Here is a 27,393-nt window from a genome sequence, read left to right on the forward strand (position 1 = left end):
AATGGTGCCCTCGTCATAGTGGTGCTCCTCACGTCATAGTGGTGCTCCTCACGTCATAGTGGTGCCCCTCACGTCATAGTGGTGCTCCTCACGTCATAATGGTGCCCCTCACGTCATAATGGTGCCCCTCGTCATAGTGGTGCTCCTCACGTCATAATGGGCCCCTCACGTCATAATTGCCCCTCACGTCATAGTGGTGCCCCACGTCATAATGGTCCCCTCGTCATAGTGGTGCCCCTCGTCATAGTGGTGCCACTCACGTCATAGTGGTGCTCCTCACGTCATAGTGCCCCTCACGTCATAATGGTGCCCCTCACGTCATAATGGTGCCCTCACGTCATAATGGTGCCCCTCACGTCATAGTGGTGCCCCTCACGTCATAATGGTGCCCCTCACGTCATAATGGTGCCCCTCACGTCATAATGGTGCCCCTCACGTCATAATGGTGCCCCTCACGTCATAATGGTGCCCCTCACGTCATAATGGTGCCCCTCACGTCAGGCTGGGAACATTATGGCTTTGACGCCTCTACCACCTGAAGCATGACCTTCACCCTGCAGCAGACAGTGGAGGATCAGCAGCAGACAGTGGAGGATCAGCAGCAGACAGTGGAGGATCAGCAGCAGACAGTGGAGGATCAGCAGCAGTGGAGGATCAGCAGCAGACAGTGGAGGATCAGCAGCAGACAGTGGAGGATCAGCAGCAGACAGTGGAGGATCAGCAGCAGACAGTGGAGGATCAGCAGCAGACAGTGGAGGATCAGCAGCAGACAGTGGAGGATCAGCAGCAGACAGTGGAGGATCAGCAGCAGACAGTGGAGGATCAGCAGCAGACAGTGCTTGAAGAAGTCTTCAGCCCAGACTACAACATCACACAGCAAGGTCAGTGTTGTTACTCTTCCTGTAACCTACCATGATACCATGACCTACCATAACCTACCATGACCTACCATGACCTACCATAACCTACCATAACATGACCTACCATGACCTACCGCACCTACCATGACCTACCATAACCTACCATGACCTACCATGACCTACCATAACCTACCATGACCTACCACATAACCTACTATGACCTACCATAACATAACCTACCATAACCTACCATAACATAACCTACCATAACCTACCATAACATAACCTACCATAACCTACCATGACCTACATGACCTACCACCAACCTACCATAACATAACCTACCATGACCTACCATAACATAACATAACCTACCATAACCTACCATAACATAACCTACCATAACATAACCTACCATGTCCTACCATGACCTACCATAACCTACCATGACCTACCATAACCTACCACATAACATAACCTACCATAACATAATCTACCATAACTTAACCTACCATAACATAACCTACCATAACATAACCTACGACCTACCATAACCTACCATGACCTACCATAACCTACATAACCTACCATAGCATAACCTACCATGACCTACCATGACCTACCATAACCTACCATGACCTACCATAACATAACCTACCATAACATAACCTACCATAACATAATCTACCATAACATAACCTACCATAACATAACCTACCATAACATAACCTACCATAACCTACCATAACATAACCTACCATAACCTACCATAACATAACCTACAACACAACCTGCAACCTACCACCTACCGCAACCAACCTCCGCACCACAACACAACCTACCCACAACCTACCCAACCTACCATAACCAACCCACCACAACCTACCAACCTACCCCAACACCCCCAACCTACCATAACCTACCATAACGCAACTACCTGCAGCAACACCGCAACCTACCCCAACACAACCTACCATAACATAACCTACCATAACATAACCTACCATAACACAACCTACCATAACCTACCATGACCTAACCTACCATAACATAACCTACCATAACATAACCTACCATAACCTACCTTAACCTACCATAACCATAACATAACCTACCATAACATAACCTACCATAAACATAACCTACCATAACATAACCTACCATAACCTACCATGACCTAACCTACCACAACATAACCTACCACAACATAACCTACCATAACCTACCTTAACCTACCGCCACAACCTACCACCTACCCCAACGCAACACCACAACGCAACCTACCGCAACCTACCCCAACCTACCGCAACATAACCTACCGCAACCTACCATAACATAACCTACCGCCAAACCCAACACCGCAACATAACCTACCACAACATAACCTACCATAACATAACCTACCATAACATAACCTACCATAACATAACCTACCATAACCTACCACTACCAACCTACCACCAACCTACCACAACACTAACCTACCATAACATAACCTACCACAACACAACCTACCATAACATAACCTACCAACACCAACCTACCACCATAACCTACCATCCAACCTACCATAACCTAACACCACACCATAACCTACCACAACCTACCATAACCTACCATAACATAACCTCCACCATAACACCTACCCAACCTACCATAACCCAACACACCCAACCTACCCAACATAACCTACCATAACCAACCCACAACTAACCTACCATAACCTACCACAACACAACCTACCCCAACCTAACCTACCATAACATAACCTACCATAACATAACCTACCATAACATAACCTACCATAACCTACCATAACTGCCTACACCCAACCTACCATAACCTACCATAACATAACCTACCCTAACCTACCATAACATAACCTACCATAACACAACCCCAACATAACCTACCATAACCTACCTTAACCTACCATAACCTACCATAACACAACCTACCATAACATAACCTACCATAACATAACCTACCGCCACAACCTCATAACATAACCTACCATAACCTACCTTAACCTACCATAACCTACCATAACATAACCTACCATAACATAACCTACCATAACCTCACCATGACCTAACCTACCATAACATAACCTAACCCCTAGCCTACCATAACCTACCATAACATAACCTACCATAACCTACCACAACATAACCTACCATAACATAACCTACCATAACCACCACCATGACCCACAACCTACCATAACATAACCTACCCCAACACAACCTACCACAACACTAACCTACCACAACATAACCTACCATAACATAACCTACCAACCTACCATAACATAACCTACGCCCAACCACCATAACATAACCTACCATAACATAACCACCATAACCTACCATAACACACCAACCTACCATAACCTACCATAACATAACCTACCATAACCTAACCTACATAACACAACCTACCGCCTAACCTCAGCCTACCACCAACCTACATAACCTACCATAACCCAACCTACCATAACATAACCTACCATAAACTGACCTACTACTACCAACCTACCATACCTAACCTACCATAACCTAACCTACCATACTGACCTACTCTAACCTAACCTACAATAACCTACCACAACCTAACCTACCATAACCTACCATAACATAACCTACCATAACTTACCATAACCTAACCTACACCAACCTACCATAACATAACCTACCATAACACACCACCTAACCTACCATAACCTAACCTACCATAACCCCTACTACTGACCTACCATAACCTAACCTACCATAACCTAACAACATTTTTTTTTCCAGAAAATGTTAGTTTATCTCATTAAGGTCCAAAGAGCGATGAAAAGTTGGTGTTTACATAATTGTCAATATGTTACCATCATTGGTGCTAATATACAGTAGAAGCCACACTAGGTTAGGTTAGGTTGGCAAGGATTAGAGTAGAGATTTAGAAGCCCAGTAGACCGTCTATGTAAACCTTAAAGTTAGTTTGGACAAAATTTATTTCCACCGAAATAACCAACCTGATAATGTTGTTGTTTTCCCGTAAATAAATATAATTCGTGCTGCCCCACAACAAAGATGCCATCGTCGCGGGTGATCCGTTTTTGTCGGCAGGAATGTTTGGTGATAATTAACCACGTCTTGGCCAGCAAGACATAGCAATGTAAATTATTTTAGGTAATGAAACATTGATAATAGTGTTGAGAACAAGTACAGTACTGTATATAGTCTTGTATAGTAGAGTTTTAAGACCAAATTTTTAGGCAAAAAATTTGGGGGTCAACCTCTACATGGGTAATAGTGTAGTTAGGTTGTATCCGTGCATGATGGGAAGGGCGAGGAGCAACTTTTAGCTTTAGACATGAAAAATATTTAACATTTACTGCCAGTAAACAATGGAAACATAAAATATGTACCAATTAGTAATGATAAACTGTGCAGTTCCTTCAGCAGATGAAGCTCACCAACTTAACAATAGGCTAACTTACCTTACAACGGTTTTCAGTAGTCTATGTTGAAGTTCTTGCCACGGGCTAACTTATTATATCATATACGTATCACAGTAGCCGTGAGATCGACAAAAATACCGGTAATAAAACCTTTTCGATATTTCACACTTAATATAATAATCCACCTCAACCTCATATTGTTTACGCAACGCACCACCCTCGGTTAACGAGTTTCTACGAGCCGCCTCCATGTTTTAGCTTGCATTTGGCGGTCCACCAGCTGTAGTAAATTCCTTACTGTTTGGTGTGTTGAGGGCTGTCTGGCATGCTAAAAACTAGTTCTGTACTTAAATTATGTAAAATAATTGTTAAAATGACTAAAAAATTTAATATAAGACTTTTAAAATTATTGAATAGTACAAACTTCTTGATATTTACTAAAATAGTAAGAAATTTAAGCCCTAGAACCATTACTGTATTGGCGGACTAATGACAGCTAGTGAGCGTTAAAACATGTTGAGGGGCCAGAAGGAATTCGTTAATCGAGGGAATGCTCGTTAACCGAAGTTAAGAATCTTATGGAAGGTAATTGTTAACCGAGCTGTTAACCGAGGCGCTCGTTAACCGAGGGATCACTGTACTGTACTTGTAAATTAAAAGTACCGCAACATTGTATTATATCATACAAACTTGTCATATTTCTGGAAAATAAGAAGCAAGACAGTAAGAATATAAACACAATTTCAACGTACGGTAATATTAAAGGCTGCTCGGGAAGGGCCAATGCAAAGCCTCCGCAACCAGGGCTCTGACGTATCGGCTAGACGGATGTGTTTTTCGAATCGTTTTCAGTTAAAAAACTGTTACATCACATGTATATTTGACCTTAACTGTGCCTGAATTCTCAGAAATAAATACTGTAGTAGTTTTGCTGAAACGTGATGTATTTCAATGTAAAATAGGATAAAGTACACGACGAAACAAAAGACCTTTACCTAACCTTCCGATGTTCAAGAGATGTTACTCGTTTTTTGATAGTTTTCGTTAAAATACTGTTGTATTACAATGATATTCTATCCATGCTGTGCTCAATATAATACATTCAAGGAAATGTAATATTTTTGCTGAAATGCACAATATTACAGTGAGTGGGATAAAACCACGCCAAAAACAATCAACTTTCATTTTCTTTCGTTGTTCAAAAGATGTTACCGTAATCTTTTTGAATGGTTTTCAATTAAAAACTGTTGTATTACAATAATATTCTATCCTAATTATCTTGAATGAATACTTGAATGGAAATCTACAATATTTGCTGAAACTACCCAATTCTGTGTAAAGTGCCGTAATGGTAATCAATTTGCCTTTCGGTAATCGTGTTTCGGCACAGCTAACCCTCAGTTTATAGGACACAGAGTGTTTTTAGTGAAGGTTTTCTGAAATGAATTTTATATGCCATAAAATATGGTGCTTTATTACCCTAATTTGTTGTTCCATTACCCTCAAAAACTTGGGTCGACCAATACACGAGGTACAAGTATATACGGTACCCTGATAAAGATAAACATTATTGTACAGTTTTTGTTTTATAAATTTGGTGATGTATATAATGACTTACCAGCATCATCCTATGTAGCATACAGTGCATACAGTACATTTGTTTTAGGTTAGGTCAGGTTAGGTCAGGTCAGGTTAGGTAGCTTAACCTGTTAATAATGTACAACACAAAGTTCCCCAGAAACAGTTGTCACTTAGTATTTGGTTGTTCACTGAAACTGTTTATAAACAGGTGAATCATAAACTTGGTGTTGGGTGGACAGGATCCGCCTCTTTACCCAACACTAGAGAAAAAGCCTCAGTGGGAAATATGTAATTCTTCCACCCAATTTGGGTTAGTCTTGAAATAGGTAATAGGTGACTTTTATTAAATAAATATTATACACTAGACAGCTGCCTCACCTGGACTTTTTTTAAGTTTATACATAAATGTTATTAAAACCTTTCAATATAAACTGCTGTAGACTGTAGTACCAAAATAAATTTTTATTTTTGAATTTAAGTTTTTATATTAGTATAAATGATTAGTTTTGTTGTGGTTTGTAAGAAAATAGTACAGTAGGTACTGTACTGTACAGTGCTGTACTGTACTGTAGTGAGGCTGTAGAAGGAATAAATAAGGTAATACTTTAGGACACTTGCTTCCCTTAGTCAGCAGCTTCAGTGAGTTACTGTATAGAACAGAGGTTCCCAACCTCAGGTCGCTGCTTGATCCTTAACACTGACTTATTGCTGCCGCACTAGACTCATTTTATCACCCTCTGTGTGAACACAGACACTGGCACAACCATACACGTGTAGCACACTAGAAACTTACCCCCCCACACAGGGAAGCTACTTCCATAAGTCTTCCCCTGCCAGTACACGGTCTTCTCATCATCAAGACTCCTGCTCTACCTCCTCGTGGCACCACATGGTAACTGGGTTCCTCGTGGGCCCAGGCTAGACCAGAAGGAGATCTCGGAGTAGCAGTGGGCCCCAGAGGATTGGCGCATAGGCCCACTGACATGTGGACATGTCCTCGTCCAACCATTGCCACGCTGCCTCGTGGATTAACCTTAGCAGGTAAAGCTGCGGAGTAAACCCCGAATGAAAATTTTCGGTGGAGCCCCGCATCAGGCAGACATGATTACAGAGCCCAACAAGACCCTAACGGGTGGTATAGGGGAAGAGGTGACCACCATGGGAACCCAACGACTACACCGCGACGAAGGCAATGCCTGATGGACAGGCTACTAAGGCGAAACCCAACAAACTGGGCTATCGACAGTCCATTGCAACTCTCTCCCGTCGTTGCAACACTTGCACCACTGGATCAGGAAAAGGTAGAGCCAAGATGTGTGGTTGCGGCCTGCGCTCCTGCCTCACTACATAAATCAACTCACATTCAGCCATCATCCAGCTCATCATACCTCTCATCATCATCAAAATCCCTATACTGTACTGTACATCCAAAAGTCCTATGGCAGGGACAGGCAGAGATGACTGCTGGGAGTCTCTTGTCAAAACTCTGCACATGGGCAGCACAGATAAGATGGTCGTTTATGCACTGGGATCTAGGCAGCAGTGCAATCCGGTCCTGTCTATGCGACTGAGCAGCCCTTTCAAGGAGCCACTCTGCTCACCCCACATGGGGAGGGGGCTAGAAAAGGTGCCCTTAACATAGCCTGCTAAGAACCAACTTGATTGGGCAACTGCACCCAGTAAGGTCATCCTTATGTGGTCGAAAACACAATCAAAATCACAGATCCAAACAAAACTATACAACCTCTTATGGTCGCTGCATGGAATGTCAGGACGCTTCAGGATACTGGCACAAATGAGCGTCCTGAAAGAAGAGCTGCCCTTGTGGCAAAAGAGCTGGCGAGGTATAACATCGACATACCAGCCATTAGTGAATCCCGGCTCCCAAATGAGGGTCAAGTCACAGAACGAGGATCTGGCTAAGCTATTTCTGGAAGGTAAAACCTGCTGCGGAAGAAACCACATCTATGGAGTTGGCTTTGCCATTCTCCAACACATCCTACACAGGCTAACTGAAATGCCTATTGGGATCAATGACTCTCATGACACTCCGAGTCCCACTGAATCATTCAATTCATGCCTTTTTCATCAGTACATACGCCCCAATACTGGATGCAGAGGATGACATCGAGGAGGCCTTTTATGTCGACCTTGACAGAGTGCTAACCTCTATCCCTAGAGAAGTTAAGGTTGTGCTCCTTGGTGACTTCAATGCCAGAGTTGGCAGAGATGCTGACATTTGGCAGGGAACCATGAGAAATGGACTAGGCAAGGATCCCAATGGCCTCTCCTCCTCAAGTGTGCTGCACACAACCTCACTATCACCAATACCTTGTTTAGGCAGGCCGACAAGTTCAAGGGTTCGTGGTAACAGCCACGATCCAAACACTGGCATATCACTGACGACATCATTGTCAGAAAAAGAGATCGCCGAGATGTCCCCTCACCTGCGCCATGCGTGGCTCAGACCACTGCGACACTGATCATCGGCTCGTTAGAGCCAAGCTCTCACTTCACGTCGCCCAAAAACAATGAAGACAGCAAGCCTCAAGATAAGGTTTTAACACTGAGCGTTTGGAGGACCCGGCGGTAGCACATACTTTCAGAGAGCATCTCGACCACGGGCTGATAAACAACCCAACAGCAATCAACGCAAATCTCGGTGCCGAATGGGATACTCTCGACACTGTCATGACAAAAACCTGCAGAGACCCTCGGCCAGATCGACACAATACTCCAGGACTGTTTTGATGAAAATGACCCAACAATCAATGATAAACGTGCTGCTTTAACTGACTGGCAGAACAACTCTCAGTGTCGGATTAAAGCTGATACCTTCCAAAAAAAGCGGCGGCTTGGCAGAACTACAACCTAAAGAACGATTGGTTTAAAAATAAAACATGTGAAATACAAAAAATTGCAGATCAGCACAAGGTGCACAAATTTTTCAATTGCATTAAAACATTATATGGGCCGATCACTCATGGCACACCCCTTCTCCGCTCATCTGATGGTAACTCCATAATTAAAGACGATGAAGGCCTCCTTCAGCGCTGGAAAAAGCACTACCGTTCACTGCTCAACCGAAACACCAAAGTGGATGTCCTGACTACCCAGCAGGTCCCTCAGCACTCAGAGAGCCCACCTCAGTTATCCTCCATCCCAGGATGAGGTAGCTACTGCCATCAAACAGATGAACAATAACAACCTCAGGGCCTGATGGAATCCCAGCCGAGATGTATAAAGCAGGAGGACCTCTGCTTCCAGCCGCCTCCACTCTCTCTGGAGAATATGTGGGTAAAGAGAATTCCCTCATCTTTAAGACGCCTCCATCGTTAATATTTATAAGAACAAGGAGACCGGTCAGACTGTGGCAACTACCGTGGGATCTCGCTGCTGTCCGTAGCTGGCAGGATTATCGGAGTCCTCCTAAACAGAGTTCTTCCTGAGGCAGAAACTTTCTCCCCAAAATCTCAATGTGGCTGACCATCACGTGGCACGTGTGTGTGTGTGTGTGTGTGTGTGTGTGTGTGTGTGTGTGTGTGTGTGTGCGTGCGTGCGTGCGTGCGTGCGTGTGTGTGCATACATTGCCCTTTAAACCTTGTGTGAGTCATCGTAAAATTTGCCGTTACCCGAACCTGTGTAGCTGATGGTGATGCTAACCCTAACCTAACCAACCTTGGTAGTGAGTGTACAGGGTGTTGTAGTAGGTGTATTACAGGGTGTTGTAGTGAGTGTATTACAGGGTGTTGTAGTGAGTGTATTACAGGGTGTTGTAGTGAGTGTATTACAGAGTGTTGTTGTGAGTGTATTACAGGTGTTGTAGTGAGTGTATTACAGGGTGTTGTAGTAGTGTATTACAGGGTGTTGTTGTGAGGTGTATTACAGGGTGTTGTAGTGAGTGTTTACAGGGTGTTGTAGTGAGTGTATTACAGGGTGTTGTAGTGGTGTATTACAGTGTTGTAGTGAGTGTATTACAGGGTGTTGTAGTGAGTGTATTACAGGGGTGTTGTAGTGAGTGTATTACAGGGTGTTGTAGTGAGTGTATTACAGGGTGTTGTAGTGAGTGTATTACAGGGTGTTGTGGTGAGTGTATTACAGGGTGTTGTAGTGAGTGTATTACAGGGTGTTGTAGTGAGTGTATTAGGGGGTGTTATAGTGCCATCAACTGTGTATTAGTTTGACATTAAGGTAAATGTCAGCTGAGTCCAGCACACTGGATGGTTGCCATGGTGACTTGTGGGAACCTAACTCCCTTATACAGGTAGACAACAAGGTGAGAAAACGGCAGTTGAGATCAGACAAGTGATTGAACGACAGACGGAGATAGACGAGGTGGAAGGTAGACAGAGTAGACAACAGGTGAGTTGGCAGACAGTCAAGTAGGGATAGGGTTGATCCATATGAGAGGTGCCGTGAAGGGTGCCACGTGTTGTGTGAGGGGTGGGGGGGAACAGGAAGGAGGAGAGAGGGCGGCAGGGAGAGGGAGAAGGGAGGGGGACAGGAGGAGGGAAGGGAGGGCAGCAGGAGAGGAGGGAAGGGAGGGGGGCAGCAGGAGGGGAGGGAAGGGAGGGGCGGCAGGAGGGAGGGGAAGGGAGGGGCGGCAGGAGGGAGGGGGAAGGGAGGGCGGCAGGAGAGGAGGGGGAAGGAGGGGCGGCAGGAGGCAGGTAGCTGGTCGTTCTTCCCTTATACAGGTCTAGTACTCTCCCTCCTCCCGCCACTAATACTACCTGTAATCTGTACCGTCGATACTATAAAGGTCATGGGGGGAGCACGTGTATGGGATGATTTAATGATATAATATGCCTGGCCTCTCTCTCTCTCTCATTTGTACATTTACTAAAGGATAAAAGATATTATTGTGATATAATTACATAAATATTACTGTATAAAACGAGATGTTCATAAATATTAAACACAAGACTGAAACAATATTTATAAAGTAATTACATTATAATTAATATCTTTTATCCTTTAGTTAATGTACAAAGAATATATTGCAAAAAAGAAAGAAAAAATAAAAGCTATATCCATTCGGCCAAATGTCCCAGGAGTAGGAGGAGGAGAGGAGGAGGAGGAGAGGAGGAGGAGGAGGAGAGAGAGGAGGAAGAGGAGGAGGGAGGGAGGAGTGAGGAGGAGGAGAAGAGGTTCATTGTAAAGTCAAACCCACATGATTTCTCCTCAGTGATGCTGGTGGTGGTGGTGGGTGGGGCTGGTTGGTGGTGGTGGTGGTAGGGCTGGTTGGTGGTGGTGGTGGTAGGGCTGGTTGGTGGTGGTGGTAGGTAGGGCTGGTTAGTGGTGGTGGTGGTAGGGCTGGTTGGTGGTGGGTAGGGCTGGTTGGTGGTGGTGGTGGTAGGGCTGGTTGGTGGTGGTGGTAGGTAGGGCTGGTTGGTGGTGGTGGTGGTAGGGCTGGTTGGTGGTGGTGGTAGAGTAGGGCTGGTTGGTGGTGGTAGGTAGGGCTGGTTGGTGGTGGTGGTGGGTAGGGCTGGTTGGTGGTGGTGGTGGTAGGGCTGGTTGGTGGTGGTGGTGAGTAAGGCTGGTTGGTGGTGGTGGTGAGTGGTAGGGCTGGTTAGTGGTGGTGGTGGGTAAGGCTGGTTGGTGAGTGGTGGTGGTAGGGCTGGTTGGTGGTGGTGGTAGGTAGGGCTGGTTGGTGGTGGTGGTAGGGCTGGTTGGTGGTGGTAGGTAGGGCTGGTTGGTGGTGGTGGTAGGGCTGGTTGGTGGTGGTAGGTAGGAGGGCTGGTTGGTGGTGGTAGGTACAAGACTGGTTGGTGGTGGTGGTGGTAGGGCTGGTTGGTGGTGGTGGTAGGTAGGCTGGTTGGTGGTGGTGGTAGGTAGGGCTGGTTGGTGGTGGTGGTAGGGCTGGTTGGTGGTGGTAGGTAGGGCTGGTTGGTGGTGGTAGAGTAGGGCTGGTTGGTGGTGGTAGGGCTGGTTGGTGGTGGTGGTGGTTGGGGTGGTTGGTGGTGGTGGTAGGTAGGGCTGGTTGGTGGTGGTGGTGGTAGGGCTGGTTTGAGGTGGTGGTGGTAGGGCTGGTTGGTGGTGGTGTGGTAGGTAGGGCTGGTTGGTGGTGGTGGTCGTAGGGCTGGTTGGTGGTGGTAGGTGGGGCTGGTTGGTGGTGGTGGTAGGTAGGGCTGGATTGGTGGTGGTGGTGTAGGGCTGGTTGGTGGTGGTGGTGCGTAGGGCTGGTTGGTGGTGGTGGTAGGTAAGGCTGGTTGGTGGTGGTGGTGGTAGGGCTGGTTGGTGGTGGTTGGTAGGGCTGGTTGGTGGTGGTGGTGGGTAGGGCTGGTTGGTGGTGGTGGTGGGTAGGGCTGGTTGGTGGTGGTGGTGGTAGGGCTGGTTGGTGGTGGTGGTGGGTAGGGCTGGTTGGTGAGTGGTGGTGGTAGGGCTGGTTGGTGTGTGGTGGTGGTAGGGCTGGTTGGTGGTGGTGGTGGTAGGGCTGGTTGGTGGTGGTGGTGGGTAGGGCTGGTTGGTGGTGGTGGTGGTAGGGCTGGTTGGTGGTGGTGGTAGGTAGGGCTGGTTGGTGGTGGTGGTAGGGCTGGTTGGTGGTGGTGGTAGGGCTGGTTGGTGGTGGTAGGTAGGGCTGGTTGGTGGTGGTGGTGTGGGTAGGGCTGGTTATTGGTGGTGGTGGTGGTAGGGCTGGTTGGTGGTGGTGGTAGGTAGGGCTGGTTGGTGGTGGTAGTGGTAGGTAGGCTGGTTGGTGGTGGTGGTAGAGTAGGGCTGGTTGGTGGTGGTGAGGTAGGGCTGGTTGGTGGTGGTAGGTAGGGCTGGTTGGTGGTAGTAGGGCTGGTTGGTGGTGGTGGTGGTTGGGTGGTTATGGTGGTGGTGAGGGCTGGTTAGTGGTGGTGGTGGTAGGGCTGGTTGGTGGTGGTGGTGGGTAGGGCTGGTTGGTGGTGGTGGTGGTAGGGGCTGGTTGGTGGTGGTGGTGGGTAGGGCTGGTTGGTGGTGGTGGTGGTAGGGCTGGTTGGTGGTGGTGGTGGTAGGGCTGGTTGGTGGTGGTGGTAGGGCTGGTTGGTGGTGGTAGGTAGGGCTGGTTGGTGGTAGTAGGTAGGGCTGGTTGGTGGTGGTGGTGGTAGGTGGGGCTGGTTGGTGGTGGTGGTGGTGGTAGGGCTGGTTGGTGGTGGTGGTGGTAGGGCTGGTTGGTGGTGTGGTGGTAGGTAACTGGTTGGTGGTGGTGGTAGGTGGGGCTGGTTGGTGGTGGTGGTAGGGCTGGTTGGTGGTGGTGGTAGGGCTGGTTGGTGGTGGTAGGGCTGGTTGGTGGTGGTGGTGGTTGGTGGTTGGTGGTGGTGGTAGGTAGGGCTGGTTGGTGGTGGTGGTGGTAGGGCTGGTTGGTGGTGGTGGTGGGTAGGGCTGGTTGGTGTGTGGTGGTAGGGCTGGTTGGTGGTGGTGGTGAGTAGGGCTGGTTGGTGGTGGTGGTAGGTAAGGCTGGTTGGTGGTGGTGGTAGGTAGGGCTGGTTGTTGGTGGTGGTAGGTAAGTTGGTTGGTGGTGGTGGTAGGTAAGGCTGGTTGGTGGTGGTGGTAGGTAGGGCTGGTTGGTGGTGGTGGTAGGTAGGTGGTTGGTGGTGGTGGTAGGTAGGGCTGGTTGGTGGTGATAGTGTTGTAGTAAATCAGTATATCATTATAATAACTTTAGTATTATAAAGGTGTATTAATAATCATTACAGACGTGCTGGAATATTGTGAGGTGGTCGGTATTCAGCCGTCGACAGAACCACATTTGGTGCCATTAGCCAGAGCCGCTCTTATACACCCTCTACCACCTGCCTGGGTACCTGTGTGAGTCTTCATTATCATATTATTATTATTATTAGTAGTAGTAGTAGTAGTAGTAGTAGTAGTAGTAGTAGTAGTAGTAGTAGTAGTAGTATTTAGGCTTGGATCAATTACACTATTTAAGGTCGATTACATTTTCAATTACAATTACTCAACTGAAGTTTAAATTACAAATACAATTACTTGGCTTACAATTCTCTCAAATTACAATTACTATATAATTATAATAATTTCCCTTTAACTCATTATAAAGAGTTATTATAGATTGGCTTATCTAAACAGTAGTCATAACAACACAAGATTTAGTATAAATTTTACATAAGTATTAATGTTTTCGGTGTGCAGATATTAGACTTCCATAAGCTAAATTAAGTTATCTGGTGTTAGCTACAGCAAAACACTAAGTTGGTACATCACTTGTGAATAATAAAACCAAGTAAGATACAGGTAAAAACTTATTGTGTTTCCAATAAGCCCAGCCTTTGCCAGTAGTCCCAGTACACCTTGACATGAGTGCGAGGCGTCATAGTGGGCTTGACATGAGTGCGAGGCGTCATAGTGGGCTTGACATGAGTGCGAGGCGTCATAGTGGGCTTGATAAGAGTGCGAGGCGTCATAGTGGGCTTGACATGAGTCGAGGCGTCATAGTGGGCTTGATAAGGTGCGAGGCGTCATAGTGGGCGACATGGTCGAGGCGTCATAGTGGGCTTGACATGAGTGCGAGCGTCATAGTGGCGACATGGTCAGGGCATAGCTTGACAGGTGCGAGGCGTCATAGTGGGCTTGACATGAGTGCGAGGCGTCATAGTGGGCTTGACATGAGTGCGAGGCGTCATAGTGGGCTTGACATGAGTGCGAGGCGTCATAGTGGGCGACATGAACTGTGGGCTGACATGAGTCGGCGTCATGGGCGAGTGAGGCGTCATGGGCCACTGAGTCGAGGCGTCATAGTGGGCTGTGCGAGGCGTCATAGTGGGCTTGACATGAGTGCGAGGCGTCATAGTGGGCGACATGAGTGCGAGGCGTCATAGTGGGCTGACATGAGGCGTCATAGTGCGACAGTCGGCGTCATAGTGGGCTAGACATATAACTCTACAGTAGTCCCGTGTGTGTAATCCTTCATATTGTCCCAGTTTCATGGCGTAATTGGATTAAACTTGAATAGCAAATTGCAATTATAATTACAATTACTTTATTATTCTCTAAGTTCAATTACAAATACAATTACAATTACTCAGATTTGTGTAATTAATTATAACTAGTTTCAATTACAATTACTAATTGATCCAAGCCTGTGAGTAACAGTAGTAGTAGTAATAGTAGTAGTACTTTTATTATTATTATTATTATTATTATTATTATTATTATTATTATTATTATTATTATTATTATTATTATTATTATTATTATTATTATTATTATTAATACTGTTATTTTTTTATATTATTATTATTAGTATTATTATTATTATTATTATTATTATTATTATTATTATTATTATTATTATTACAGTATTATTATTTTATATTCAGAACTATTCATAAAAATACCATTTATTATGTGTGTATATATACTGTACCAATATGTTCAGTATACAGTAATACCTCGCTTTACGCGGTCAATTGAACCCACTGGCCAGTAAAGTGAATAACAACATGTGGGATTAATTGAAATAGAGACTGGCCCGACCCCCAAACTCCACTTTTTCAGACACAATACCTACGTTGTAGTAAAAATAACATCTTAATTTTATGATGGTATGCACACACAATTAATAATTAAGAGAAATATCAATAATATTAGGTTTTAACCTACATTAGTAGAAAAGACGGCTGGGCACACGGGGGGATGGGGGTTGGTTCGAGGCAGAGGGCAGATTATTGGCCCTCCTGTATCACTTGTATCAATTGTATTACTATCCCCACAGAGGCTTGCAGGGCTCAAACCCTCAAAGTCCATATAAGTCCATATCCTCACTATCATTATCACTGACTTGGGCCGGCTGTGGTGGGTGGCGGTTGAAGAACTCGGTAATGTTTTGATGACTGGGCGACGCGTGCGCACCTGCCCGATATATGAGTAGATGAACCCTGGAAAGTGGGCATTCGGTTCTGGCGGTGCAGTAAATGTGGAAAGCAGCGTAAAAAGCAGCGTGTGGTATTACTGTATGATAATATGTATGTACTCGTATGTATGTATGTATGTATGTATGTATGTATGTATGTATTGATCCAAGTCTCTATCTCTGGGTGGATGGACAGGGAGGACAGCCAGTTGGGTATATATTACTACAACAGGGACACAGGCATCAGCAGCTGGACACCATTGATGATGTTGTCCGTGTCTTAGTGTCCAGAACTACCACTAACCAAGGTATGTTGTGGGTGTCCTTGTGTCCAGAACTACCACTAACCAAGGTATGTTGTGGGTGTCCTAGTGTCAGAACTACCACTAACCAAGGTATGTTGTGGGTGTCCTAGTGTCCAGAACTACCACTAACCAAGGTATGTTGTGGGTGTCCTTGTGTCCAGAACTACCACTAACCAAGGTATGTTGTGGGTGTCCTAGTGTCCAGAACTACCACTAACCAAGGTATGTTGTGGGTGTCCTAGTGTCAGAACTACCACTAACAAGGTATGTTGTGGGTGTCTAGTGTCCAGAACTACACTAACCAAGGTATGTTGTGGGTGTCTGTGTCCAGAACTACCACTAACCAAGGTATGTTGTGGGTGTCTAGTGTCCAGAACTACCACTAACAAAGGTATGTTGTGGGTGTCCTAGTGTCCAGAACTACCACTAACCAAGGTATGTTGTGGGTGTCCTAGTGTCCAGAACTACCACCAACCAAGGTATGTTGTGGGTGTCCTTGTGTCCAGAACTACCACTAACCAAGGTATGTTGTGGGTGTCCTAGTGTCCAGAACTACCACTAACCAAGGTATGTTGTGGGTGTCATAGTGTCCAGAACTACCACTAACCAAGGTATGTTGTGGGTGTCCTAGTGTCCAGAACTACCACAACCAAGGTATGTTGTGGGTGTCCTAGTGTCAGAACTACGACCTACCAAGGTATGTTGGGTGTCATAGTGTCCAGAACTACCACTACCAAGGCATGTTGTGGGTGTCCTAGTGTCCAGAACTACCACTAACCAAGGTATGTTGTGGGTGTCCTTGTGTCCAGAACTACCACTAACCAAGGTATGTTGTTGGGTGTCCTAGTGTCCAGAACTACCACTAACCAAGGTATGTTGTGGGTGTCCTAGTGTCCAGAACTACCACTAACCAAGGTATGTTGTGGGTGTCCTAGTGTCCAGAACTACCACTAACCAAGGTATGTTGTGGGTGTCCTAGTGTCCAGAACTACCACTAACCAAGCTATGTTGTGGGTGTCCTAGTGTCCAGAACTACCACTAACCAAGGTATGTTGTGGGTGTCCTAGTGTCCAGAACTACCACTAACCAAGGTATGTTGTGGGTGTTCTAGTGTCCAGAACTGCCACTAACCAAGGTATGTTGTGGGTGTCTTAGTGTCCAGAACTACCACTAACCAAGGTATGTTGTGGGTGTCTTAGTGTCCAGAACTACCACTAACCAATCCTAATATAAGCCAACCTAACTTAACATATCCAAATGTAACCTAACCTAACCAAGTAACATAACCCAACTTAGGGGAATTTATATACAAAGTTTTCCTCGTTGAGTGATAAAGTTATTGTTTTTCCCTGACCTGGACAAGTTGTTATATATATTATAAATATTTGTTGATAGTAGTTGTTGGTGTTGTTTATTTGTTGATAGTAGTTGTTGTTGTTGTTGTTTCAGAAGATTACAACACACAAGATAAAGTCCATCTCTCTGACCTGCTCTACACCCTGGTGAGTGATCCTTCCCAGAGGACAGATAAATGTGTCAGAGCAATTAATGATAATATATCAAGAGTATTACAACCTCTGTCTGTTGTTAGTGATGGTGGTGAACAGGGTGTGGTGACAGGGACAAAGTGTGGTGATGATGTTGAACAGGGTGTGGTGACAGGGACAAAGTGTGGTGATGATGGTGAACAAGGTGTGGTGACAAATGATGCAAATAACACGACAGTTGGAACAAGTAATGTGACATGTGAAGCAAATAATGTGACAGGTGAAGCAAATAACGTGACATGTGAAACAAATAATGTGACAGGTGAAGCAAATAATGTGACATGTGAAGCAAATAATGTGACATGTGAAGCAAATAATGCAACATGTGAAGCAAATGATAAGGACAGACACAAACATATAGAGATAAGTGGTGAGAGAGGTGAAGGTGACGACCATAGTTACGTCCGCCACAGCCTTCCTCCTGCCCCCCAAGACAGCCACACCATGCTTGGTGGTGTAGGGCGACCATCTCTTGGACCCCCGCCATTAGGGGCCCCCTCGCCACTAGGGCCCCCTTCATTACTAGGGGGAGGTCCTTCACCCCTAGGGAGGCCAGCCCTGGGAGGGGGTCGAGTCCCACCCTTAGGAGGGCAACTGACACCTCTAGTGCCCATCGCTGCTGCTAACAGAGGCAGCCCCTCCCACCTGGTGAGTGCTTCTGTACCTCTAAGCTGGGGTTAAGGTGAAATAAGCTGGGGTTAATCTTCAGGTGAAATAAGCTGGGGTTATTCTTCAGGTGAAATAAGCTGGGGTTATTCTTCAGGTGAAATAAGCTGGGGTTATTCTTCAGGTGAAATAAGCTGGGGTTAATCTTCAGGTGAAGGAGGTATTGTAATATAATTTTTATCTCTCAGCACATCAAGAATTTTGTGCATTATGAAATGTCAATAAATAATGTTAAGTTTATTGTTTGTTATGACAGAAGCCGCTGAGACAGTCTGTTGCAGCCAACAGAGAAGGTAAGTAACATACTGTAACTGTTGATGTACACCCAGGGAGGATTATCCAACAGGCAGGTGAGGCTCAGGCCCATTATTTCTGTAGGCTCGTGTCGAAGAAGAATCCAACAATTATTTGAATTGAGAATTCCCTTTTATAGATTCAGGTGCCACGTCACTTGGTACGAGAGCTCAGCAGAAGAGACATAATTCTCAGCGAGCGAGAATTTTTGAGTCACTGTCGTAACACAAATTGTGGACCATCCATCGTCAGCCCTGGCAAGACGAGACGAGGCCTAGCAGAGTTGTTGGAGGAAACTGTGGGATCCAATGTGAAGAAGGCAGCAGATGCTCTGGTTGCTTTGTATGATGAGACTGTACAATTAGTCAGCTACTTCAAGTCAATATCTCAAGCTGCAGCTCAGCAGGAGGAGGAGAGCTGCACTGTCCAAGTGGAGATGTACAGAGTTTTAAGGACTCACACGGTGGACAGAGCGTTTCTGACCTTCTATGTAAAGTCGACGTCACTTCTGTGATCTCTGCATTCACTGAGAAGAAATGAAGGAAACTTGATACAACACAGTGAGTCTGTGAATCCCACTTGAATATTTAGAAAATTGCTCAGACAAAGTTCAGGTTATAAATATGTCCTTAATTGATCCATAGTGGTCAAAACAAATATATTCTTGGTTATTAAGACAATAAAAGGTTATAAAACAAACCTCTGTATTACCATCAATAAATATAAAGTTATCTTTAGAAATTAGACTTTAAACAAATAATGTGATCATTATTATTAGTGTGTTAGGCCTCCACATGTGTCTCAGCCTCCACATGTGTCTCAGCCTCCACATGTGTCTCAGCCTCCACATGTGTCTCAGCTGCCACATGTGTTTGGGTAATAAGCCCCTGGGTACACCCTCCAACACTGTATTGTACTGTACAAACTGTTGATGTACACCCTCCAACACTGTACTGTACTGTACAAACTGTTGATGTACACCCTCCAACACTGTACTGTACTGTACAAACTGTTGATGTACACCCTCCAACACTGTACTGTACTGTACAAACTGTTGATGTACACCCTCCAACACTGTACTGTACTGTACAAACTGTTGATGTACACCCTCCAACACTGTACTGTACTGTACAAACTGTTGATGTACACCCTCCAACACTGTACTGTACTGTACAAACTGTTGATGTACACCCTCCAACACTGTACTGTACTGTACAAACTGTTGATGTACACCCTCCAACACTGTACTGTACTGTACAAACTGTTGATGTACACCCTCCAACACTGTACTGTACTGTACAAACTGTTGATGTACACCCTCCAACACTGTACTGTACTGTACAAACTGTTGATGTACACCCTCCAACACTGTACTGTACTGTACAAACTGTTGATGTACACTCAGAGCTGACCCACCTCAGTTATCCTCCATCCCTGGATGAGGTAGCAACTGCCATCAAACAGATGAAAAATAACTAAGCCTCAGGGCCTGATGGAATCCCAGCCGAGATGTATAAAGCAGGAGGACCTCTGCTTACCAGCCGTCTCCACTCTCTCCTGGAGAATATATGGGAAAAGGGGGAAATCCCCCAAGCTCTTTAAGACGCCTCCATCGTTAATATTTATAAGAACAAGGGAGACCGGTCAGACTGTGGCAACTACCATGGGATCTCGCTGCTGTCCGTAGCTGGCAGGATTATCGCCCAAGTCCTCCTAAACAGAGTTCTTCCTGAGGCGGAAAACTTTCTCCCAGAATCTCAATGTGGCTTTAGACCATCACATGGCACCACTGACATGATCTTTGCTGCCCGCCAGATACAGGAAAAGTGCAGAGAACAACATAGTGCCCTGTACATGGCACCCAGTCTGAGTTCTTCCCCATCCAAGTGGGGGTAAAACAAGGATGTGTCATGGGACCAACTCTCTTTTACATTTTCTTGGCTGCCTGCCTTACTCGTGCCAGCGCCAATTTAGCCGGCGAGGTGGATGTCGAGTACTGGATGAAGGATCTTTTCAACATAAGACGACTCCAGGCAGGAACAAAGGTGTTGGCAGCTTCCATTACTGAACTTCAGTATGCAGACTACCTCACTCTTGTCGCTCACATTCAACGCGACCTACAGGAGATCCTGAACACCTACGCAGATGCGTATGCACACTTTGGCCTTGAGGTGAATGTACATTGTACGTAAGACTCGGATTCACTTTCAGCCTGCCCCTGGATCAGACACACCTCCACCATCCATCTAGCTTAACTGTACTGCACTCTCTAATGTTACCCACTTTCAGTATCTCAGCTCCCACCTGTCCAACACTGTGGATATCGATGAAGGGATTCAACATCGGTTCAAATGTGCATCTCAATCCTTTGGCAGACTCCATACCCGTATCTTCAGCTGTAGGGAGTTGAAATTATCTATAAAGTTACAGTACATGTTTATCGAGCAGTGGTCCTCCCCACCCTGCTATATGGCAGCGAGACATGGGTTACATACAGGAGGCACCTCAAGGCACTTGAAAACTTTCACCAACGTAGTCTACGTTCCATCCTCCGAGTTCGCTGGGAAGACAAGAAAACAAATGCCAGTATTCTCGCTGACACCAACTGTAGGAGCATCGAGGCTACCATTATCCATGAACAACTACGCTGGACTGGCCATGTTACCCGCATGGACGACAGTAGACAGCCAAAGCAGCTACTTTACAGTCACCTAACGAATAGTAAACGTAACGCTGCCGGGCAACTGAAGAGGTATAAGGATAGTCTTAAGACAAACCTGAAAAAGTGCCAAATCGACCCCCTCACCTGGGAGACGATCACTCCACACCGTACCGCTTGGAGGATCACCACTCAAGAAGGTGTCAATACTTTCGAGTTAGCCCAACTGCATACCGAGGCAGACAAGTGCCAAAGACGGAAAGATGCTACCATCGCCCCTCCCATATTAGATGTAGCCCCCCACTTGTGCAACATCTGTGAACGACTCTCCCGGTCCAATATCAGTCTCTTTAATCACCTCAGAGCTCACCAACCTAGTTGACATCCCTAATAACTCATATCATTGTATCACAGCTGGATGATCGTCATACTCGATTCCCAGTGACAGCAAAGTAGTAGTAGTAGTGTGTGTGTGTGTGTGTGTGTGAGACAGGTGTGGGCATCATTCACATGTGGTCGGGGCAACAGGTGTGTACAGTGGATAAAACACACTTGTTAGTTATCCAAACACAGGTGTACCCCATACTGTACAACATATCGTGGTTAAGGGAGAGAGGAGATAGGGGAGGGGGAGAGAGCAGAGGGGAGAGGAAAGAGAGAGGGGAGGAGGGAGAGGGCAGAGGAAGGAAGTGAACTGTGTTGTGTTGTGTTATGCTGTGTTGTGCTGTGCTGTGCTGTGCTGTGCTGTGCTGTGTTGTGAGACTAACACTTCATTTTGTGTTGGTATTACAGGTGAAGGTAACAGGAGACACAAGGTGGACCAGCCATCAAGTGTCACCTCTGATTGTCCAGCCTCACCTCCCAAGTCCATTCTCAAAGAACCCGTGTTGGCCCGTACTGGTCCACGCCGGGCCACACCCCCAGGTCTGTGTGTGTGTGTGTGTGATAGACTGTGTGTATGATAGACTGAGTGTATTGTAGACTGAGTGTATTGTAGACTGAGTATGATAGACTGAGTGTATGATAGACTGAGTGTATTGTAGACTGAGTGTGTGATAGACTGAGTGTGTGATAGACTGAGTGTATTGTAGACTGTGTGTGTGATAGACTGAGTATATGATAGACTGAGTGTATTGTAGACTGTGTGTGTGATAGACTGAGTATATGATAGACTGAGTGTATGATAGACTGAGTGTATTGTAGACTGAGTGTGTGATAGACTGAGTGTATTGTAGACTGGGTGTGATAGACTGAGCAGGCACAGACTGAGTGTGTATTGTAGACTGAGTGTGATAGACTGAGTGTATTGTAGACTGTGTGTGATAGACTGAGTGTATTGTAGACTGTGTGTGATAGACTGAGTGTATTGTAGACTGTGTGTGTGATAGACTGAGTGTATGATAGACTGAGTGTATTGTAGACTGTGTGTGTGATAGACTGAGTGTGTGATAGACTGAGTGTATTGTAGACTGCGTGTGTGATAGACTGAGTATATGATAGACTGAGTGTATTGTAGACTGTGTGTGTGATAGACTGAGTGTGTGATAGACTGAGTGTATGATAGACTGAGTGCGTGATAGACTGAGTGTATTGTAGACTGAGTGTGTTGTAGACTGAGTGTATTGTAGACTGAGTGTGTGATAGACTGAGTATATGATAGACTGAGTGTATTGTAGACTGAGTGCATGATAGACTGAGTGTATGATAGACTGTGTGTTTTGTAGAATGTGTGTGTGATAGACTGAGTGTGTGATAGACTGAGTGTATTGTAGACTGTGTGTGCGATAGAATGAGTCTATGATAGACTGAGTGTACTGTAGACTGTTTGTGTGATAGACTGAGTATATTGTAGACTGTCCTGTGCGATAGACTGAGTGTATTGTAGACTGTGTGTGATAGACTGAGTGTGTGAAAGACTTGGTGTATAATAGACAAAGTGTGGTGATAGACTGAGTGTATTGTAGACTGAGTGCATTGTAGACTGAGTGTATTGTAGACTGAGTATTGTAAATTGAGTGTATTGTAGACTGAGTGTATGATAAACTGTGTGTGATAGACTGAGTGCATTGTAGACTGAGTGTATTGTAGACTGAGTGTATAATAAGCAGTTTATTGTAGACTGAGTGTATAATAAGCAGTTTATTGTAGACTGAGTGTATAATAATTAGTGTATTGTAGACTGAGTGGATTGAAGATTGAGTGTATTGTAGACTGAGTGTATAATAAACAGTGTATTGTAGACTGAATGTATGTAGACTGAGTGTACTGTAGACTGGGTGTATTATAGACTGAGTGTATACCTAATAAACAGTTTATTGTAGGCTGAGTGTATTGTAGACTGAGTGAGTCATTATTTCCAGGTGTTGATAGACTGTTACTCACACAGTCTAGAGAAACGAAGAATATCCGCTTTGACTTCAAGACTGATGAACTGGAGTTCCATTCATCCGAGGAAGAATTTGATGAGGAAGAGGAGTTTGAGGAGGAAGAGGAGGAGGAGGAAGAGGAAGAAGGAGAAGATGAATATGAATATGAAGAAGAGGAAGAATTTGACAGTGAGGCAGATGACCCAGTACGTATATAAACCTGAAATAGTCTCACTTTTTTCACTGTGCATGTCTTCTCGGGGTACAAGGTGACGTTACGTTTGGTTAGGTTAGGTTACATTAGGTTAGGTTATGTTATGTTACGTTAGGTTGGGTTGGGTTATTTTAGGTTAAGTTACGTTAGGGTACGTTATGTTATGTTAGGTTAGGTTGGATTATTTTAGGTTAGGTTACGTTAGGTTAGGTTGGGTTATGTTAGGTAACTTTAGGTTAGTGTTAGATATGAAAGTTGTCAATGAGCAAAGAACCCAAGATTATATGGTGTTTATTGTATGAGGCCAAGAGTGTAATGACCAAGAGATGGTCAAGTAACGTCTCAAATATTATTACTTTCCTCAAGGGTTAATGTGGTGAGGTAAATGAGTAAGTATAGTAGGGGTATCGAGATATTAATGTGGTCTAGCACTCAGGATGGAAGGAAACTCTAATGTAGTTTTCTTGTATAATATATAAGTTATATGATAGACAGTCTGGTGCTGGAGGTGCTGTGTGGTGAGGGGCTGCTTGGTAGAGACGTGCGGTGAGTAGCTTGTTGAAGGAGGTAGATGTGCAGGAGCTTCGTTAGAGAAGATGTTGCCTGTTGCTGGCCTCCTGGTTGAATGAAATGTTAACAGCGTGGAGCTTGCTGGAGGAGATGTTGCTTGTTCAGGAAAATGGGCAGAATGAGAGTTGGTTGGTGAGGAAGCTCAGAGAAGGACATGCTCGCTGGCGGGAGCGAGGACCGCCAGGCAGGCGGAGGAGAGGCGAGGGTCGCCAGGCAGCGGCAGAGGAGGAGGTGTTGCTTGTTCAAGAAGATTGGTCAGACTGAATCTCAAGGGAGAGACAGAGCTTATATACTCCGCAGCAGCCGCTATGAGTCATGGTGGGAAAACCCGAGAAGTAGCCGGTGAATAGTTTCGTTGCTAAGATACGGTAACATCTGGTTGGTTGCTAGGGAAGGCGGCACATTGGAATGTGATAGCAGGTGGTGGGCTGCTACGCAGTTAGTTTGTAGGGGAGACGTCCACTACAATACAATGACTATAATTATTTACACTTAAGTCTATAACAAAAAACAATAAATTCAGCAGAAACTGTTAACATGAAGCTTAAAAACATAGAGCATTAAACCAGTTCTGAGTTGAGGTTATACAAACAATATAAATAATATATGAAAAACTGGGGAGTCACCTCACTCAGAGGTGCACTGGAAGGAGTGTTTACTGCTAGTCCAGGTGAGACAATACCCTAGAGCAGTGGCTCATGTTACCTCACCTGATGTATGAAAGAGAAAAAGACGTCAAGATATTGGGCAGTAAATAAGGTCCTGAGTAAACCAAGTAATGTGTCAACACTGAGGTGGGGAGGCGAGTCTCCCGTCGTGAGCGTTTATACGGGTCGGCGCACAATTCTCGTTGGCCATAGGCTTCCTAGATTGTAAGCGGTCTGTGAGCTCATGGAAGATGTCGATCGGTCAACTTAAGTGCACGAGGAGGATACGAGTTGTTGTGACTCGCTCTCTTGAACTGTGAATCATTTGAATACGTTAAGTGGCACTGTCAGTGGTGTAGGTTGTGTTCAGTATAGATGAGGTACTGTACACATGTAAGGTCTCCCTGTGTCCAACACTCTCACCACACACAACAGATACACTCCATGCTACTACATGGACTGCCCTCCTTACTCCCCACACATTAATAAGTATTGATAGCTTTTACAAACAGAAAGAAAATACTGTTTATATATATATATATATTTATATTTGTGTGTGTGTGTGTGTGTGTGTGTGTGCGCGTCCGTGCATCCGTGCGTGTGTGTGTGTGTGTGTTTTCATAGATTCTGATACATTAATATTTTGTTTATATTAGTAATGTATTTAATGTTAATTGACTTAATTAACTGCAGGAAGAAGAGGCCATCCTGAGAGCCCGGGGTGTTATTGATGATGACAGTGAAGAGTGTGGCTTCATGCTGAATGATGCCGCTGACCTACTGCAACTCACCTCTCAGCCTCCCTCACATAAACTCAACCCTCTGCCTCACGGCCCTGACCCCTGGGTCGGTGCGAACACAGTCAAATCTTCTGCCAGAGTAGTTCAGGATAGTCGTGATCCTCTCAAAGACTTTAGGAAGCAGAAAGAGGAGACTAAAGGAGGTGCAGCAGTAAAGCAACAAGATGCCAGTAAGGGGACGACGCTACATGCCGCTCAAGTTCCTCAGAGCAGACCTAAGTCAGCTGCGACTCAGGTGTCTGGAGGCATTAAGCCAAATACTCAGGAATCTCAAACAGGAAATCTCAAACTGGCAACTCCTCACACCAGCTCAACTCCGTCCACAGCAGCCACAAAAGAGACCAAGATAGATAAGGTTGTTGAGGGAGGTAAACCTTCTTCAACCCTGCCAACGAAAACTGAAGAGTCTCAGAGACAGGAAGCTCGACCACACGAGCAGCGCAAACTGGAGCTGGAAGGAGGAGCCAGGAACAGAAAGACTAACCCAATGGATCGTGTTGTTGCTAAACTTAGCGGAAGAAACGACAACAGAGATGATAGTCATGACACTGTCAGTACTGACAGAGGAAGACCCGAGGCATCAACACCTTCAGGCAGTACTGACAGAGGAAGACCCAAGGCATCAGCACCTTCAGGCAGTACTGACAGAGGAAGACCCGAGGCATCAGCACCTTCAGGCAGTACTGACAGAAGAAGACCCGAGGCATCAGCACCTTCAGGCAGTACTGACAGAGGAAGACCCGAGGTGTCAGCACCTTCAGGCAGTACTGACAGAGGAAGACCCGAGGCATCAGCACCTTCAGGCAGTACTGACAGAGGAAGACCCGAGGCATCGGCACCTTCAGGCAGTACTGACAGAGGAAGACCCGAGGCATCGGCGCCTTCAGGGATGGTGAAGAATGTCACAGTTAACTTGACAAAGCTCTTGGTGAATGATGCAGAAAGTGAAGTGAGTCTACTTTACCTTACTGTATGGTAATAATAATCTTTGTTTGAACTAAAGCTTATGGATATAAACTAATTCAGGAGGTCCTCATTATAAGTGGCTAATAGGGACCAGAAAAAAGCCACTGGTATCTTCTAACATTGATATATACACCTAAGAAACATTGGTTAAACTTTTAATTACACATTATTTTATGATATTATTTAGCTTTACAACTTATTTAAGGTAATTAAAGTTGCTTGGGGTCGGTGTGTTGATGTGACGCAGGTTACCTAACCACACACTCACACACTCATTCTAGTGACAGTGGTTCATTGACTCATGCTCATCACTTTTCTCACAACACGTCCATCCCACAGCTACTGCACTTCCTTTAAGCCACTACACCACCTTGCTTTGGTTTGGAGCTGATGGTTACAAAAAGTAGTCCACCAACGTCACCAAAGACACAACAAGTTGATAATTATAGTTGTTGGAGCACTTCAAAATAACGTGTGTGGACACAGGTTCTGAGCATACATAGTGTGGGTGAGAAGGATGACATGTGAGGTGGGTGGGAATATCAAACACTTGTACTCCCAAAGATTGAAGGATTTAAACCTTAGGATCCTCTTAACTGTGGGCACTTTTTACAAGAAGGTCCACAATTATTTGACCA

The 27,393-nt window shown here is 45.3% G+C and overlaps 1 protein-coding gene across 1 annotated transcript in view; it reads left to right on the forward strand.

The window, feature by feature from the left end:
- The first annotated feature begins 323 nt into the window (after nt 1-323).
- The window catches only part of LOC121861142, a 36,291-nt gene continuing 9,221 nt past the window's right edge, over nt 324-27,393 (forward strand). Inside the window, exons 1-9 of the mRNA XM_042358737.1 lie at nt 324-356; nt 542-881; nt 13,568-13,659; nt 15,918-16,029; nt 17,476-18,221; nt 18,496-18,532; nt 21,985-22,116; nt 23,553-23,764; nt 25,683-26,738. Of these exons, the coding sequence (XP_042214671.1) occupies nt 324-356; nt 542-881; nt 13,568-13,659; nt 15,918-16,029; nt 17,476-18,221; nt 18,496-18,532; nt 21,985-22,116; nt 23,553-23,764; nt 25,683-26,738 (2,760 nt within the window). The remainder of the gene's footprint in view (nt 357-541; nt 882-13,567; nt 13,660-15,917; nt 16,030-17,475; nt 18,222-18,495; nt 18,533-21,984; nt 22,117-23,552; nt 23,765-25,682; nt 26,739-27,393) is intronic.

Source organism: Homarus americanus, unplaced genomic scaffold (genome assembly GCF_018991925.1).
Source record: "Homarus americanus isolate GMGI-L3 unplaced genomic scaffold, GMGI_Hamer_2.0 scaffold320, whole genome shotgun sequence".
NCBI classification, from domain to species: domain Eukaryota; kingdom Metazoa; phylum Arthropoda; class Malacostraca; order Decapoda; family Nephropidae; genus Homarus; species Homarus americanus.